This window comes from Podarcis liolepis (assembly GCF_965112155.1).
Source record: "Podarcis liolepis genome assembly, chromosome: 1".
NCBI classification, from domain to species: Eukaryota; Metazoa; Chordata; class Lepidosauria; order Squamata; family Lacertidae; genus Podarcis; species Podarcis liolepis.
The window spans coordinates 50,795,537-50,811,719 of record NC_139554.1 but is presented as its reverse complement, the minus strand read 5'-3'; the positions used below and the strand labels follow the sequence as shown (position 1 = coordinate 50,811,719).

At 42.6% G+C, this 16,183-nt stretch overlaps 1 protein-coding gene across 3 annotated transcripts in view; it reads right to left on the bottom strand.

Annotated features, from left to right (window-relative positions):
- The window catches only part of AMBRA1 (autophagy and beclin 1 regulator 1), a 153,874-nt gene that overhangs the window by 34,519 nt on the left and 103,172 nt on the right, over window positions 1-16,183 (bottom strand). For all 3 annotated transcript variants that reach the window (XM_083462388.1, XM_083462390.1, XM_083462389.1), the window contains 2 exons: window positions 15,634-15,822; window positions 14,444-14,598 (listed from right to left, as the gene is read on the bottom strand). In XM_083462388.1, the coding sequence (XP_083318514.1) occupies window positions 14,444-14,598; window positions 15,634-15,822 (344 nt within the window). The remainder of the gene's footprint in view (window positions 1-14,443; window positions 14,599-15,633; window positions 15,823-16,183) is intronic.

Below are 16,183 nucleotides of genomic sequence, written 5' to 3'. Positions count from 1 at the left end.
ACAGGGAGCGATAACTGCAATACTTCGTAAGACTATATAGTACACTCTTGCTACACTCCTGGTCACAAAACTATACAAAGTTTGTAAGGCACTTCAGAACTCTCAACCAGATTGATTTCATAGTAAAACAGTATTGTATGGCATAATAAGCTCTTAGTGTTGCTGCTATAATGTGAAATATATGACTGAGAAGAATTATGTTCAAGTAAGGAAATTTACCTGGTGAGGGTTCATTTAGTCACACAGCAGTGCTCACCAATCTGTAGCGAATCTGTAGTGCCTGCTTTGTCGTCATCTTAAAATCCATATAACTTTGGGTCAAGGTCTTGAGTATGACTTAACTGAGTGTATGAGAGTTAAGCAGTCACTGTTCACTAGTGTACGGATAGTGAAACTGTGGCCCTCCTGATGTTGGTCTACTATGCTGATCAGCCCCAGCCAGCATGGCCAACAACCAGGGATGATGCAAGTTGTCGCCCAACATCATCATCCTAAGAACCACAGATTCCCTACCCCTGCACTAGTGAGGGAGAACCCTTCCCATTTCTTCCTGTCCATCTAGGTTTGACTAGCAGTCATATTCCATGATGGCAGCTGAACTAGCAGTCCTGCTGGCACTAAATGCAGGCATAATAAATGCTTTCCATCTAGTAGCAGAAGTGCCTAAGATTTCAGTATCAGACCCCGTGGAGCTATAAGGGAGTTGATGGATAGAATAGCTGATGGCAAAGGAAGAAAGAAGACAACAGTGATAGATGGCAGAGGACAGTGTGACATAGTCAGTAAAAGAGAAAATGAAGGGGCAAGTAAGTTGGAAATGGAACAGCAATCAGCAATTCTCCATGTGCGCTTTATGTGATAAGCTGGTTAAATTATTTCACTGATGAGTTTGAGGCCATGGACAGTTTTTTCTCTCTTGTCCACTGTGCCTCCATGCACTAGTGCTTTTTGACACAGCAGTCATAGTGTCACTAGAAATGTTTGTCTCAGATTATTCCTAATAATCATTGTTATCGCTTGCCACTTAAAGCAACATTTGAAGGCAGGCACTGAAGTCTGTGAAGAGAAAGATATAGATTCGAAAAACAAAGTGATGTTTGCAATAGAATAAGCACTGGTCATTTCTCCTTTTCTCCTAGCTAGGGAGAAATTTCAAATGCACTGTGCACTTCAGGATAGCTAAAAGTGGAGTAATAGTTTCTTGGCTTTCCCTGAAGCTATGAAGCCAAGTAGAGGTAATGGTGACCTCAAGATATTTAAGAACAAGACACCATGACTCAGCTTTTTCAAAAATAGTACTTTCTGTTTTACAAAGGCTAGAAATTTTCAGTTCTTTTCTTCATTTACTTATTCTGCTATGGACTTCTGCCCAGATGAATATATATCGCTACGTCATCAATATATGGTTGACGTATAGTCTTGCATATTGTTCTACTGAGGCCCACCTGGCTGAGAGGGGAGGATGAACTGACAGCTGTAAGTACATCCTCTGCTTTTGTCATTGTAACTTTGGCCATATCTTTACCAAACTGGATTTTTGCTGTATTCTGTATTTTGACAGTTAAGCAAATTGCTGAAAGGTGTAGTTCATAAGTTGTTGTACATACGCGGCTAAGAAAAAGGACTGTCAATATTTCCCCCCCGTAAAATGACAGTTTTTGCTAGCCTATTATAAGATTAGTGGCTGTTGGAACAATTTGCTAGAGATCAGCAGTAGCTTGGAGCAGAATCCTGTTTGGCTCAGTTCCTATTTCTATCTGAACTAGCTGCCAAACAGTCATCCATCTCCTGTCATTCAATGGCAGGATCTTCAAGATTTCTGCTGCGTTTCCTCTTTGATCTGCCCTCCACCCCCGCAATGAACACAGCCTATTGTCTAGGTTGGGTCTATCTTCTAGATTCACTTGCTTTCCAATTTTTAGTTTCAGGAATTGCTTGTGCAATTGGGCTACTGGGAGAAACAGGCAAGAAAGTGAACCAATGAGACACTCAGTTAGTCACAAGCCAAGTACATTTCCCAGTGGAAGTTACATTGTGTGACTGTTCCCCTGAAAACTAGTCCTTGTCAATTTCCTTCTAACTGCTTGCTAGTCAGTTAAAAATATCTCCTTAAATGATTATTTCCCTGCTCTTAAGAGATACCATGTGGTGCCTCCTAAAGCACCCTCAGAGACAGCTTAATGAGTGACTCAACAGTTGGCAGGTCAGCAATAAACTATGATTTTTTTTTAAAGCAAAAACCAACTACCAAGAGATGGCAGTGCTTTAGCTGTATTTGTTGTGCAGTATTCGTCTCATGGGCCATACACATATTAGAGAATAAATGAGCACATAGCTCTATAGCATATATTCATAAAACATTCTGAGCAACTATTAGCATTCTCGGGGCTGTGCTGTTTCAGTTGTTTTGGGCAAATAATGCACCCATCCATTTTATGTTTGAAGTTGGCTTTGTCACATCTTATTGATTTTCTAAGGATTAATTTCAGACTCAAATCCACTTCATTCAAACCATGCTTCCTAAGGACAAAATGAATATACATTATATTGAAGGCTTGAATCTAGTTGTAATTTCTTATGATACCTGAGCCACTTTCTTGGGGTGCTGTAAATCCAGGACTCACCCTGGTGCTTAGGATGGTTAGCATGCCTTTAAATTTGGACATAGCCTCCTAGCCAATGATTTGTGGAGTAAGGGCATCTGTTGAACCGAGCATCTGTCTGTCTGTCCTGTCCCAGGAAGCTGCCTACTAAATTCAGCACCTCTCTCCAAAATCTTCCAGATGGACTATGATTCAACATAAACAAGCCAACAGCCACAAATACGGATACAGCTTCTTAACGCTACCTTTCTCAATATGAATTTAGTTTCATTTGACTGCATTTAATAAGATTGATTAGTATCTTGTAAATGAGTAGTACCTCCACTACAGCAAAAAATTCTACTAGAATTTCAAAAGGAATAAAGGGAAGTGTTCCTGTGAAGCCTCATTATCTGTCTTCTTTCCCTCTTTCTTGCTTTAACTTATTCATAGATTCCGCCATCACCCCACTTCTTATAAACACAAAATAAAGGGGGGAGGATTTGTTTCACTATTCTTCCTTTGCACAAATAAATTTGCTCCTTTTAAAACTCCTTTATAACAGGGTCCTTGTTGGGATTTAGAGGCTTTCTACATTGGCATGGCACATAATTTACCCCATAGGCAGGACAGTGGTGGTAAACAATGTTCAACTGGGTTTAAAAGCAGGGAATTTATTGTGCATTTCATGGTGCCAAAAAAAAGCACGTGAGAAACCGTATATGAATGCTTTCCCCAGGTGTTCTTCCAATCTGAACAAGCTGTAAGCGACCAGGGCTGTGTACATTTAGGTTGCCTGAAAAATCTTCCCATTCTCCAGCACAGGGGTAGCTAACCTTTTTCAACCTGAGGGCTGCATTGACGGTCAGCCAGCCTTCCATGGCCACATGCATTCCAGTGGTTGGTGCAGCAAATGTATATCCACATGCATATACTGTGCTCTCTTTCCTCTCTTTCTCAGATACACAGTCATCTGACAAAAGTGCACACATGGTGTTTCTAGCCTTCGCTACCCCAGTGCTAGGATGGTGGTGGCAGCTGGAAATGCTGGAGTTTTGTTTTTTTACTTTACACAGATCATTTTGTGCAAAGGGAACAGGCAACATCTCTCCCCACCCTAATTCTAGCACGGGTATACTACCTTCAGCTCCTTAGAGGAAAGGCAGGATATAAATATATTGAGAAATTATTTTTATTTTAATTTTAAGGGTGAGAAACATTCAGATTCTGAGACAATGTTATATGCAGGCTATTTCACAGGTGGCTAAGTGTTCATGGTGACTTCTCCCCGACTTTCTTCTTCCTCCTGTCTGCAGAGTTCTGATCAAATTACCTTAAGCTTGAGCATTTGTTGCAGCTTAGCTGTAGCAAATCCTCTTTTATTAATAGAAGAGAAAATTTTACATTCATTCCTGTTGGAAAATAAATAAATAAAAACAAACCAATTCTAAAAAATAAATTACAACACTACAGGAATAATAATTATAGTAACTAATTCTTCAGCTCACTTCTGCATTTTCTCTAAGGGAGAAAACATGAAAAAAACACCTATGAAAAACATAGGTCATCCTTCCTATATCACCTTCCTATGCAAATATCCGACTCTCAATATTAAGCAAACAGGATATTGTGCAAGGTATAAAGCAGCAGCTCTCCAAAGGTCTTTCACAGACCTGCTATCTGACCTTATTTTCATTAACTGGAGATACAGGGAAGTGAAGCTGGGATGTTCTACATGCCAAGCATATACACTCAGGTAGTCCTATAAAATATACCATTGTATTCTAGAATAACCATGCCAGCTTGTTACTGCAAGACACAGACTTATAGTATCTTACAGGATAGCACGTTTATAATTTGGACATATGATGCTGCCTTAGGTCAGTTTATGATAAAAGCCTTTCACACCACCCAATTGATCATGGCATGCATTTCATAGGAAGGAGTTTACTGCATCTCTTGATATGTGCCATTCTAAAATCCAATTGCTTTCAGGGCTTGAAATGTTTTTGGGATGAATTCAACACTGCACTATGTTGATCGTTCTGCAGGGCAAGCATTTCTGGGGGTTCTCCTGCCTCCTCCCAGCCTGGACTTAAACTTGTGCAGTGGTGCTCCCCCACCCCCTACAATGTACATCAAAGTGGGTTCTGGGGAGTTTTAAAGAACCCACTGCCCTGGAACAGCACATTTGCCCCATCTGGCAAGATGAAATGCTTGCTCTGAGGGAACAACCGGAAGAGCTTGTTGTTGAATTCCTCCCAAATACTTTACAAATTTCTTGCCTAGCTTTTCCTGAGCTACAGTTGGGGAACACCCAACAACCACTGAGTCTTGTGATGACATTATTTCATTAAGTCAAAAGTGGGAAACAGTTGTTGGGGCAGATCCTCAGCTCTCTTTTCCTCCCTGGGCCACTTTAACTGGTGGACAGGGGTGTCCTTTTTGTCAAACGCCTGACTGTCAAGTGACTCAACTTCAAAGGAAAGGATCAGCAGCACATTCCTTTGCAGCCTGGCCTGAGTTCAAGCAGTCACTTCAAAGGAAAAAACGTTCCTTTGGTTTGATCTTAAGATAGACTTGTCTTTGGCACCAAACTTAAAAGGTGCCAAATGCAACTCCTACTTGCCAGGGAACAACTGGGCATGCACATTAAGGCTCCCACACACCTGGTGTCACAGATGATTATCAGGTGTGGGGCAAGTAGGCATGGTTTGGTGAAAACAAACTCACAGGCCAAATTAGTTCCCCTGCCAGGCGAATTTGGCCTGTGGGCTGGAGGTTCCCCATTGCTGCATTAAGTTAAAATACTTTAACCTGAATTGAATCAGGACATGGTGTTTGGCCTTTCAGATAAATTCAGTTCCAACAATAGAGTACATCTTTGCCAAGATTAGCTGCAAGCTTGACTTCCTATATTTATACCTCAACCCCTTTCAAAGCTTCATGCAGGTAGCAATTTAAAGCCTATTACAACACACTAAAACTCTAACCTTCCTGCAAGCTTAACCCTAGTACTGAAATCCAGCCCCAAAGAATTACATCTTACAATATTTTTGTGAAAGATGCTCAGGATTTGGGCAATTTCAAAGGGAAGGAAGCTCTGTGACTGAGTAGGGAAAGCAGAAGAAGCAAACAAGTCCAAATCCCTCTTTGCACCCTGCCCGAATATAGCAAAATATGGTCTCTCAGTTATCCCACCAACAGCCAGCACATTTCAGACCTACATGACTTATTTCATAATTGTAGAATTTAAACCTCATAAAATACAAATAATGAATGTGCAATAGACCCAAAATCCCCCTACATGCCAAAACTAATATCTAACACATTGTGGCCCCACCAAATGATTAGCTTACCTATTCAGGCTATAGTACCATGATCAACAAGCAAACATTTGAAAAACAACCTTAATTAATATTGCGGTTTTAATACAAAACTTGAAAGTACACAGTTACATTCAAAACTCATCATTTAAGGAGGTATGCCAATTATCAGTTTATGCACTTTTTATTGTTGCGCTCAAAGGTGATCACTAAAAAATAAACCGCAGTTTTATTGTGTTCCCAATTGTTTGTCAGGTCTTTGATTACAAAGTGAGAGGGAAATAAATGAAGCAGGAAAAAAACGTCAGAGAAACACTTGATACCATGAAATCTAGAAACGTCATTCAAACTTTCCCAGACTTGACACAGTCACAAACATGAGATTTTAATAAATGAGCCAAACAACAGAAACATAGGTCCCTAAATTTGGAACCAATTGTACTTAACTTTTTAGTTCATCTTATGTACAAAGGGGAAGAGGAACATCATATTAGTAGAAATAAATACTCTTAACATTTTTAAAGAATAGACAGTACTAGGCTGGAAAAGACCAGAAGCCAAATGTATACTGGTGGCGGTGTGGAACTAATACAGTGGTACCTTGAGTTACAAATGCCTCAGGTTACAAACGCTACAAACTCCGCTAACCTGGAAGAGTTACTTCAAGTTGAGAACTTTGCCCCAGGATGAGAATGGAAATCGTGTGCCAGCGGCACAGTTGCAGCAAGAGGTCCCATTAGCGAAAGCATGCTTCTAGTTAAGAACAGTTTCAGGTTAAGAACGGACCTCTGAAACGAATTAAGTTCGTAACTAGAGGTACCACTGTATGTTGCTTCCTAATCAAATTCTCATGTAACCTTTAGAGCAAGAGATAAGGAACAAATCCACACTACCATTAGACTTGAAGGAGTTAGCATGAAGGGGTACACAACATTGTTTAAGTGTGGTTTTCCAAAGCATAATCAGGTATTACAGAAGATTAACTGGAGTTCCACAAGTATAGTCTGATTATATGTTCAAAAAGGTCTGAAGGAAAGTGTGAGCAGCACAACTTTCACAGTTAATTGTAAACTGGTGTGGGTATTAATGTGTGCATAGTAATTAAATTTTTGAGACATGCCAGAAACAGGAAGCTCTCAAGAGAGACTGAAAGTGACCAATAAAATTGAATGCTAAACTCATAATAAAAATGAAACTAGATAAGAATCAATGAGATAAAACTCAAAATGATAATTCAGGCTGAATACAACAGGTTATTTGAATAATTAATCTACAGGGATCATGCTCGTCACAGATCTACAAAGAGATTAATTTATAGTAAAGTCTGTGAAGACAATTTTCACTGAATAATCTTATCTTCAGGGTGCTCCTTTAAAATTATTCCACAATACGTGAGTTAGGATGTTAGGATCTTATCTATACTTACATGGAAAAGATCATAAGATTAATGAAATCAAATAGCTGGAAATGGGAAAGCTACTTCAAGGTTCCAATAACAGTCACAAGCAGCAGTTTCTTCCTTGGCAACAACACTGAGATCTGCTCCAGACTTTGTTAAATCATTAAGTGAGCAGTTCTAAACTACTAATTTCTCTGCATTTTGAACAGTTTGCAAACTAACAATAGAAACAAGAGTGAAATCTAAGCAGTTAACCAGAACGTAAGAAGCTGGTATGTTCCCTGCATTTCCCCAAAGAACTAAATTTATGGTATGAACAATGTTGCTAAAATAGATGAAAAGTGCAGAAGAGACATTGAGCACTAGGGAAAACGTTTTTTCTTGCTTTATCAGTTATGCAATTCTAATTCTGGAATCTATTCCGAAGTGTCCAGATGCCAGCCAGCCAGAGGTCAGAACTAGGCTGAGATTAAAATAGGGGTAATTTTTGGGAAACCACTGCAAAAGGAGACAAAGTATATATTTGTTGAGGAAGCACTGTTCTGAATTCTCTTTCTGCCTTCAGTCACTTCATCACATTCCTGACTGGCCAACATGACAAGTCCAGGAATCACTGTCCTTGCTTTAAATCAGCTTGTTTTCACCTCAATGGCAACAAGCAGGGCTCACCTTTTAACACTTTTAGGGATGGCTGAATGTGAGTTTTCCCTTCTGTAACTGATGCTGTGGTCTTTTAACTTTTCTGTTTTATTCTTTATTTTAAATATAATTATATGTTTATTTTTATTGTACCTTTGATTTTTTTGTGAACAGTAGGTAATAAATATTTATAACAAATGAACAGCATATAGTCAAATCTGGTTATGAAGCACTGTGAAATTATACACATGACTGATCAGGATCAGCCTGGGAAGGAGAAAAGCCAAAGCAATGGCTGATTTTGAGGAAGCAACAACCTGGACCTCACATAATGCCACTCCAAGGTGAACAAGGAGCATGCTAGTGCCCAGTTAAAAAAATCAGTCACTTCACTTCTCTCCTCCTTCTCCTGCGCTACCCAAACCTAAACCACAGTTTGGCTGAGTGTTACGTCCAAACTCAGGCTTCTCGTTTGTCTTAGTCCAAAGAAGCCACAAACTTTAACCAAAGTTTGGTTCTTATATCATTTGGGGGGGGGGGCTGGGGGAAAGAGACAAGAAACTTGGGTTCAAACATAACATTAAACTTGGCTTAGCATTACGTGTGAATGAGGCCACTGACAGAGAAAGAGCTCTTCCTTTCTCTCTCAAAAAAAGTGAACACTAAATAACTAAGATGTTTCAGGAACTATTTCAGTCCTTTCCCTACCAGGGTTTTTATTTAATCTAGATGGGTAAATTTTCTTTCCCAGGTTGCAATCTCTTCTCTTCTGGTTTTTCAGGGACTGGTGATGAACACTTGATTTAGGCAAGTCTTTAGTTCGGAATAATGCCACACATCTGAAGCAATATGTAATTGTAATCTGGCTCTCTTTTTTGTTTTCTTTTAACTAGAATGCATTGCTTTATTGTATCTAAATTCTTGTTGCACTCAACTATAGAAACATTGCCAAACATTTCCATGAGTTATAGATGGCCAGAATTAACACCAATGCCACTACCACTGACAAAACCTACCTGAAAACAAAAATCTAATAAAAATAAAAGTGTTTATTTTGTCTACTTTGAGAATACAGTATATGAGAGTGTATGAATGATAATGTTACGAAGTACTATTAGTTAAAAAAAAAAGTATTATTCAATACTAAGGGAACTCCACCAGCAGTAGAAAACAAAACTATCTACAGTAAAACATTCTTTTGAAGGTTTCACATATCTCTGGTAGAGAGGCAAGATATAAAGTTGCTGCAACACATAAGAACTTAGTTGTGTTAACTGATTTTGTGTGCAGGGGAAGTACTGTGTATATACAAGCATTAACACACAACATTCTTATTCTTTCTCAACTTATTTTTCAGGAGTCAGTTGTATATTCCTGGAGACGCTGTTTAATCTCAAAATGATAATGCATGCATGGGTTGATTAACCCATAAATAATATAGGAAACTTTATTCAGAATAGCATTTTTAAAAGTTCAGGCAATTCCCAATTTAATCAATTGGTCTGTTCAGGGAAGAGCTCTAGTTAGATTTACAGCTTCTTTTTATCGAAAGAGCTCAGGGCAAGTAGCAATTATATTGAGATGTGGTTCCCTGACACTGAAGGGCTAACAGTCTAAGTTTACTGGTTCCCAGATGATGAAAGCAACATTGGTTGCAAATAGGAAATCTTAAAGCAGATAATACCCTTCTAATTTACATTCTGACTAAATAAATATTATTCATTTATAAAGCACATTGTAAGTGGTACTTCTGAAGTGGATTTTTTCTATTTTACTGAAGGATAACTAAGGCTGAATGATAATAATTTATCAAAAGCCATTGAGTAATCCATGGTTAAGATGGATTTCTTGCTCTAGAATTGCCCCCATTCAGACTGGACCATGCAGACCACTAATATAACGAAACACAGAGCATTACCATTAGATAAAACTAATGGCCCTACAACATGGTCTCAAGGCAAATGAGACCACTACCTTGCTGAAGCTAAGCAGGACTTGGTGTGGTCGGTGCCTGGATGGGCTTTTGAACAACATATACACACCACCTTGGGTTCCATGATGGAAGCAAGACAAGAAATAAACATTTAACAAACAAACATCATCAAATGCTTAGCTGGTAATCTACTCATTTTCAAGTTATATAGCCTTTTAATGCTATTTGATTTAGAAAACTGTTTTTTTCCACAGTGGTACCTACTATCAGAGGTACACCGTGGGGGGTACTGTGGCCCCAGGTGCAATTTTGAGAAGGGGAAGAAACAGGCATCCCCACAGCAGGCTCCTTCATCTGAGCTTGGCTCTGTGCCAAAGGAGCTGCGCTTTGGCTGTGGTGCTTGTGCCTGGCGCAGCTCCGCCCCTGAGTCAGGCCTGACCCAGGAGAGGAGAGCAGGCACACCTCATGTCTGGTGGCAGCAGCTCTGCCGCTAGGTCACTTCTGGCCCAGCGGCGGAGAACATCCTACCTCGGCCGTGGTGAGGCACGTCCAGCGCAGCAGCACTGCCTCCCCCTGACCCGGAGGCGGAGAGCAGGGGGAGAGTGGGTGGCAAAGCTGCTGTCTGCTTTCCTTGGCCGTGGCCTGGCTGCAGAAGCTCCGCTGCGGGGTCAGGCCTGACTCGGCAGCAGAGAGTAGGAGGAGAGTGGGCAGCAGCTTCTCCGCCCCTCTCCTAACCCTGTAGCGGAACCCTGCTCCTCATTAGATGACCTTGTTGAGGACTGGAATAACCGGCTCTTGGCAGCCATTGATGAGATCGCGCCTAAGCGCCCTCTGCGATCCCGTCGAAACCGGGCCCCTTGGTTTACTGAGGAGCTCTGGAAAATGAAGCGGGATCTCAGACGGCTAGAGCGAGTATGGCGACGGACTCGTGACAGAGCCTCAAGAACATCTTATAGGACACTTATGAAAGCCTATGAGATGGCTATGAAAGCTGCTAAGAAATCTTACTTTGCAGCTTCCATTGCATCCGCTAGCTCCCGCCCGGCACAACTCTTTAGAATAATTAGGTCAATAACGTCCTTAGGAGGACAACCAAATTTAAGCACAAATTGGAGCCACAGCTGTGAGGCATTCGCGAGCTTTTTTGCGGAGAAAGTCCTGTTGCTCTGCCGTGACCTCCCTGCCAATTTAGATACAGTGACTGAACTGGAGGCCCCTCGACTGACTTCAGGTCCAGTGTTGGACCATTTCGATCGGATATCAAATTCAAATTCAAATTCAAAATCCTTTATTAGGCATAGCACACCACACATTAACAGACAGACATCATCTACAGACTGTATAAAATACGGGCTCAGCGAACACAATTTATCCCAAACCTATTCTTAACTCCAGGAAATAAATCGATGTACATAGATAATATAATACAACACAGCAACATCACCTACCATTAAAAAACCACTAAGTCTCTTTATCATGGCCCATTCTCTCTTCATGGACAGCATTTAAAAATTCAGCCGCTATTAAAGTAATTTGGTCATCGCTGTCCGCCAGCAGGTCCTGAACAGTTGGTTGTGTAAAAATCTGTCTATTCAATTTTAGGGCCTCAAATAATTGTTTTCTGGCATGACTGCCAAAATCACAGGAAAAGAATATATGCTCTAGAGTATCGGGTTCTTGTTTTCTGCATTTACAGAGACGCTTTGATTCTGGGATAGCTAAGTATCTTCCTCTCACTACCACCGAGGGAAACAAGTTAAATCTGGCCATTCGATCGGATACTCCCTACTGATGTGGATAGATTCCTCCAAGTTGGTAGGCCCACCACCTGCCTCCTTGATCCGTGCCCGTCTTGGCTGATTAGGGAGTGTCCAGATGTTGCGCGGACCCCCCTGGTTGAAATTATCAATTTGTCCCTTGACACGGGGACATTCCCAGGGGAACTGAAGGAAGCAGTGGTGTGTCCACTCTTAAAGAAAACTTCATTAGATCCCTTAGACCTATCCAATTACCGCCCAGTTTCAAATCTTCCATACCTGGGTAAGGTAATTGAGAGAGCGGTTGCTGAACAGCTTGGTAGGTTTCTGGAGGAAACATCGGCATTAGATCCATTTCAGTCCGGTTTCCGTCCTGGTTTTGGGAGACGGCTCTGGTTGCCCTAACAGATGATCTCCGTAGACAACTGGATCGAGGCGGGTCAGGACTGCTGATCCTTTTAGATTTGTCAGCAGCCTTTGACATGGTCGATCATGATCTTCTGGACCACCGCCTCGGAGACGTGGGGATACAGGGCATAGCCCGTAACTGGTTGTGCTCTTTTATCTCTGGTCGGGGACAGAGGGTGGCACTAGGGAGGGAAATGTCGTCGCGCCACTCCTTGGTGTGTGGAGTGCCGCAGGGCGCAATTCTCTCCCCGATGCTTTTTAACATCTTTATGCGCCCCCTTGCCCAGATTATCCGGAGCTTTGGGCTGGGCTGTCACCAATATGCTGATGACAGTCAGCTCTATCTGCTGATGGATGGCCACACCGACTCGGCCCCGAACACACTGACCAGATGCTTGGAAGCTGTGGCTGGATGGTTTCATGGGAGCCGATTGAAACTAAATCCTTCGAAGACAGAGGTCCTATGGCTAGGTCGGGATGGCATGGGGATAAGGGACCAACTCCCTTCTCTTGCGGGGGCCCAATTAGTGCCATTGTCTTCCGTTAAGAGTTTGGGTGTAATCCTTGACGCCTCCCTTTCCATGGAGGCGCAAGTTACAGCAACAGCCAAGGCGACATTTTTCCACCTTCGCCGCATCAAGCAGTTGGTCCCTTACCTTTCCCGCCCCGACATGGCCACAGTGATCCATGCGACGGTCATCTCCAGGCTTGACTACTGTAATTCGCTCTACGCGGGGCTGCCCTTGAAGCTGTCCCAGAAACTCCAGCGGGTACAGAATGCTGCAGCGAGGCTCCTCACGGGGTCTCTGCCATGGGAGCATATTCACCCAGTGCTTTTCAAGCTACACTGGCTCCCGGTGGAGTACAGGGTCAGATTTAAGGTGCTGCTTTTGACCTTTAAAGCCCTTCACGGCCTAGGACCCTCGTACCTACGGGACCGCCTCTCCTGGTATGCCCCACGGAGAGCCTCAAGGTCCATAAATAACAACACCCTAGTGGTACCAGGCCCTAAGGAAGTTAATTGGCTTCAACCAGAGCCAGGGCCTTTTCAACTCTGGCTCCGGCCTGGTGGAACGCTCTGCCTCATGAGACCAGATCCCTGCAGGATCTGATTTCTTTCCGCAGGGCCTGTAAGACAGAGTTGTTCCGCCTGGACTTTGGCTTGGAGCCAAATTGATTCCCTCCCTCCCTCTCTTTCTTTTTTCTTTTCCTTCTCCTCCTGCAATGAGGCTACATTTTAATATTTTAATGTTCCATTATTTTAATGTTGTATTTTATTTTTGTTTTTAAGTTGTAATCGTTCATCTTGTTTTTATTATTGCTTGTAAGCCGCTCTGAGTCCGGCCTTGGCTGGGGAGGGCGGGGTATAAATAAAAAAATATTACTATTATTATTATTATTATTATTATTATTATTATTATTATTATTACTGTGGCACGCGGAGGGCGCCCTCTATGCCCCACCCCTCTCTGGGGCGTGCCATGCACACTCGCTTCAGGCAGCTCCGCCGCTGCTTATTATGTGAAACTAAGACACTGGACAGTGAAAATTAAACACATAACTAAGGCTGGAAGTCACTGCCTTACACAACACAGTAGTATTTACCGTATTTTTTGCCCTATAGGACGCACTTTTCCCCCTCCAAAAATGAAGGGGAAACGTGTGTGTGTCCTATGGGGCGAATGCAGGCTTTCGCTGAAGCCTGGAGAGCGAGAGGGGTCGGTGCGCACCGACCCCTCTCGCTCTCCAGGCTTCAGGAGAGCCCCAGCGCCAGCCCCACAAGGTTGGGGGACAGAGGGAGGTGGAACGCTGCCATCCCGCTGTCTCCCAAAGTGGTTTGGAGGCTGACCGCGGGGAGACCCCGCCGCCAGCCCTGCAAGCTCCGGGGACAGTGGGGAGGCGCAGCGCGTCTTCCTGCTGTCCCCGTACTTGATCTGAAGGCAGGCGGCGGGGAGAAGAGCGCTTCTCCCCGCTGCCAGCCCTGCAAGCTCCAGGGACAGCTGGGAAGCGCAGCGCGTCTTCCCGCTGTCCCCGTACCTGATCTGAAGGCGGGCGGCGGGGAGAAGAGCGCATCTCCCCGCTGCCTGCCCCGCAAGCTCCGGAGACAGCTGGGAGGCGCGGCGCGTCTTCCCGCTGTCCCCGGACCTGGTCTGAAGGCGGGCGGCGGGGAGAAGAGCGCTTCTCCCCGCTGCCGGCCCCACAAGCGCCTGGGGGGGGGAATAAATTTTTTCTCTTTATTTCCCCCCAAAAAAACTTGGTGCGTCCTATGGGCCGGTGCGTCCTATGGGGCGAAAAATATGGTACTTCCACGTAAACATGCCTAGTTGTAAGACAATGAAACAATAATACAGACATAGAGATAAATAGTTGGAGAAGCAAAGAAATACTATACTACTTACCCTCATTGAGGTCTCTCCCCCATGTGGCTGCTGCAGCCTGAAGACCTGAGCCACCATATGTTCTGTGGAAGGGTGCAAGAGGATGCGACGGGATGCCAGTCCTACCATGACATACCTGCCCATTGGGGACAGGCTCACAGAAATAGCATTGGGACCTAGAGATAAACACAAATACATATTTGCTTTCTTCACTTACAGACCTGCGTGATGATTTCTACCTTCCTTCATGTCAATTTCTGCAACTGGGGCTATAACAAATTCACTCTATGAATCCTTGTAAAAACAACCATGCAAGATCACCAGTTAATAATCTGCAAGAAGATTATTTTTTATTGCAGAATCATTAAAGACAAAAGAAATAGAAAACAAAAAGGCAAAAAATACAGGGAGGGGAGGAAAACCCAGCAGCTCACATTAACAAAACATTTAAACATAAATACATCCACCTTAGTTTATACGTGAAGATCAATATATGCTGTCCAAATATGTATCCAAGCAAAGTCGGTGTTTATAGAAAGTACACTAAAATGTGACAAGAGTATTAAGGTCATCAAAACATTGCATTAGAGGTGGCAGATATTTATCCTTCCAGACTCATAATATAAGTATCCTAGTGATTATTAGGGCATATAAGACCCATTCTTGCCATCCTGTTGTTGATCCCCCTACTAGAGGAATATAATTTAGAATTACATAAACACCTACAAATTTCAAGGATTTTGCCAATACAAAATTGGAGGTGACTACAACTTCAGAACCCGCCACCCTCAATTTCCTCCTACAGGATTACAACATGTGTCTCAGCATTGCATTTCCAGCATCTATCTGAATTAGACAATGCCTTTTTGCAGAATCAATCTCAATTTTAAATCTAAAGAAACATTTTATACAGACTCTAAAGCAATTTCTCATTGTTTAGGTAGAGCATATTGCAGTTCACAGAAAGCCAGGGCTTGCGGTTTCTTGCTCCAAACTTCAGGAAAGGTCTGGAGAAACAGAAGTGATTCAGTAGTGTGTACTCATGCTCAAGGTAGGTCATGGTTTATGGTTTGCTGTGATGTATGAAATCTACTGTTTTATCAGTTTGATCTCTGGAACATGACATTTTCATTTCGAAGTGTATCCAAGTATTAAAACCCCGATTCCCCACCCCCCGCCCCAAACTACTTGACCCGTCAACGAGCTCTTACCAAATCGCTTTGTGTACAGCATCTCGCCCAAGTTATGTGGTGCTAGGGAATATACTGCCAGTATTCCCTCATCAGGAAAGCCCCGTTGACTACTAGGAATGAAGGCTGCCAGGAGCTGCCCGTCTGCAGAAATATCACAACTGGCATCATTGTATATCTTGCAGTTCTGAACAAGCACATTCACAGAGGCTGAAAAAGAAAAAAGAAGGATCAAGAATTTCAGCTGGAAATAAGGGAGAATAGAAAATACACCCATAAAAAAAACACTGCATTTTATACAAAAGGCTGTGTAACTTGGGCTTTCCCAAAGCTGTTCAGAGGCATTACTTGTCTTGCTGGTTTACAATATCTCTCAAGAAGAAGATGGCAAACATGAGGATTGGATTGGAGATCCATGCACTCTTAGAACCAAGCATGAATGAAGAACTTTGGTCCCTGAGAAATAGCTGTTCACAAAGCTGAAAATTAAAAGCATTAGATCTGACAATAATAAAAAAAGCATTTCTTGCCTCGTTACTCTCCTTATATTATTGCATAATATCAACTGCAG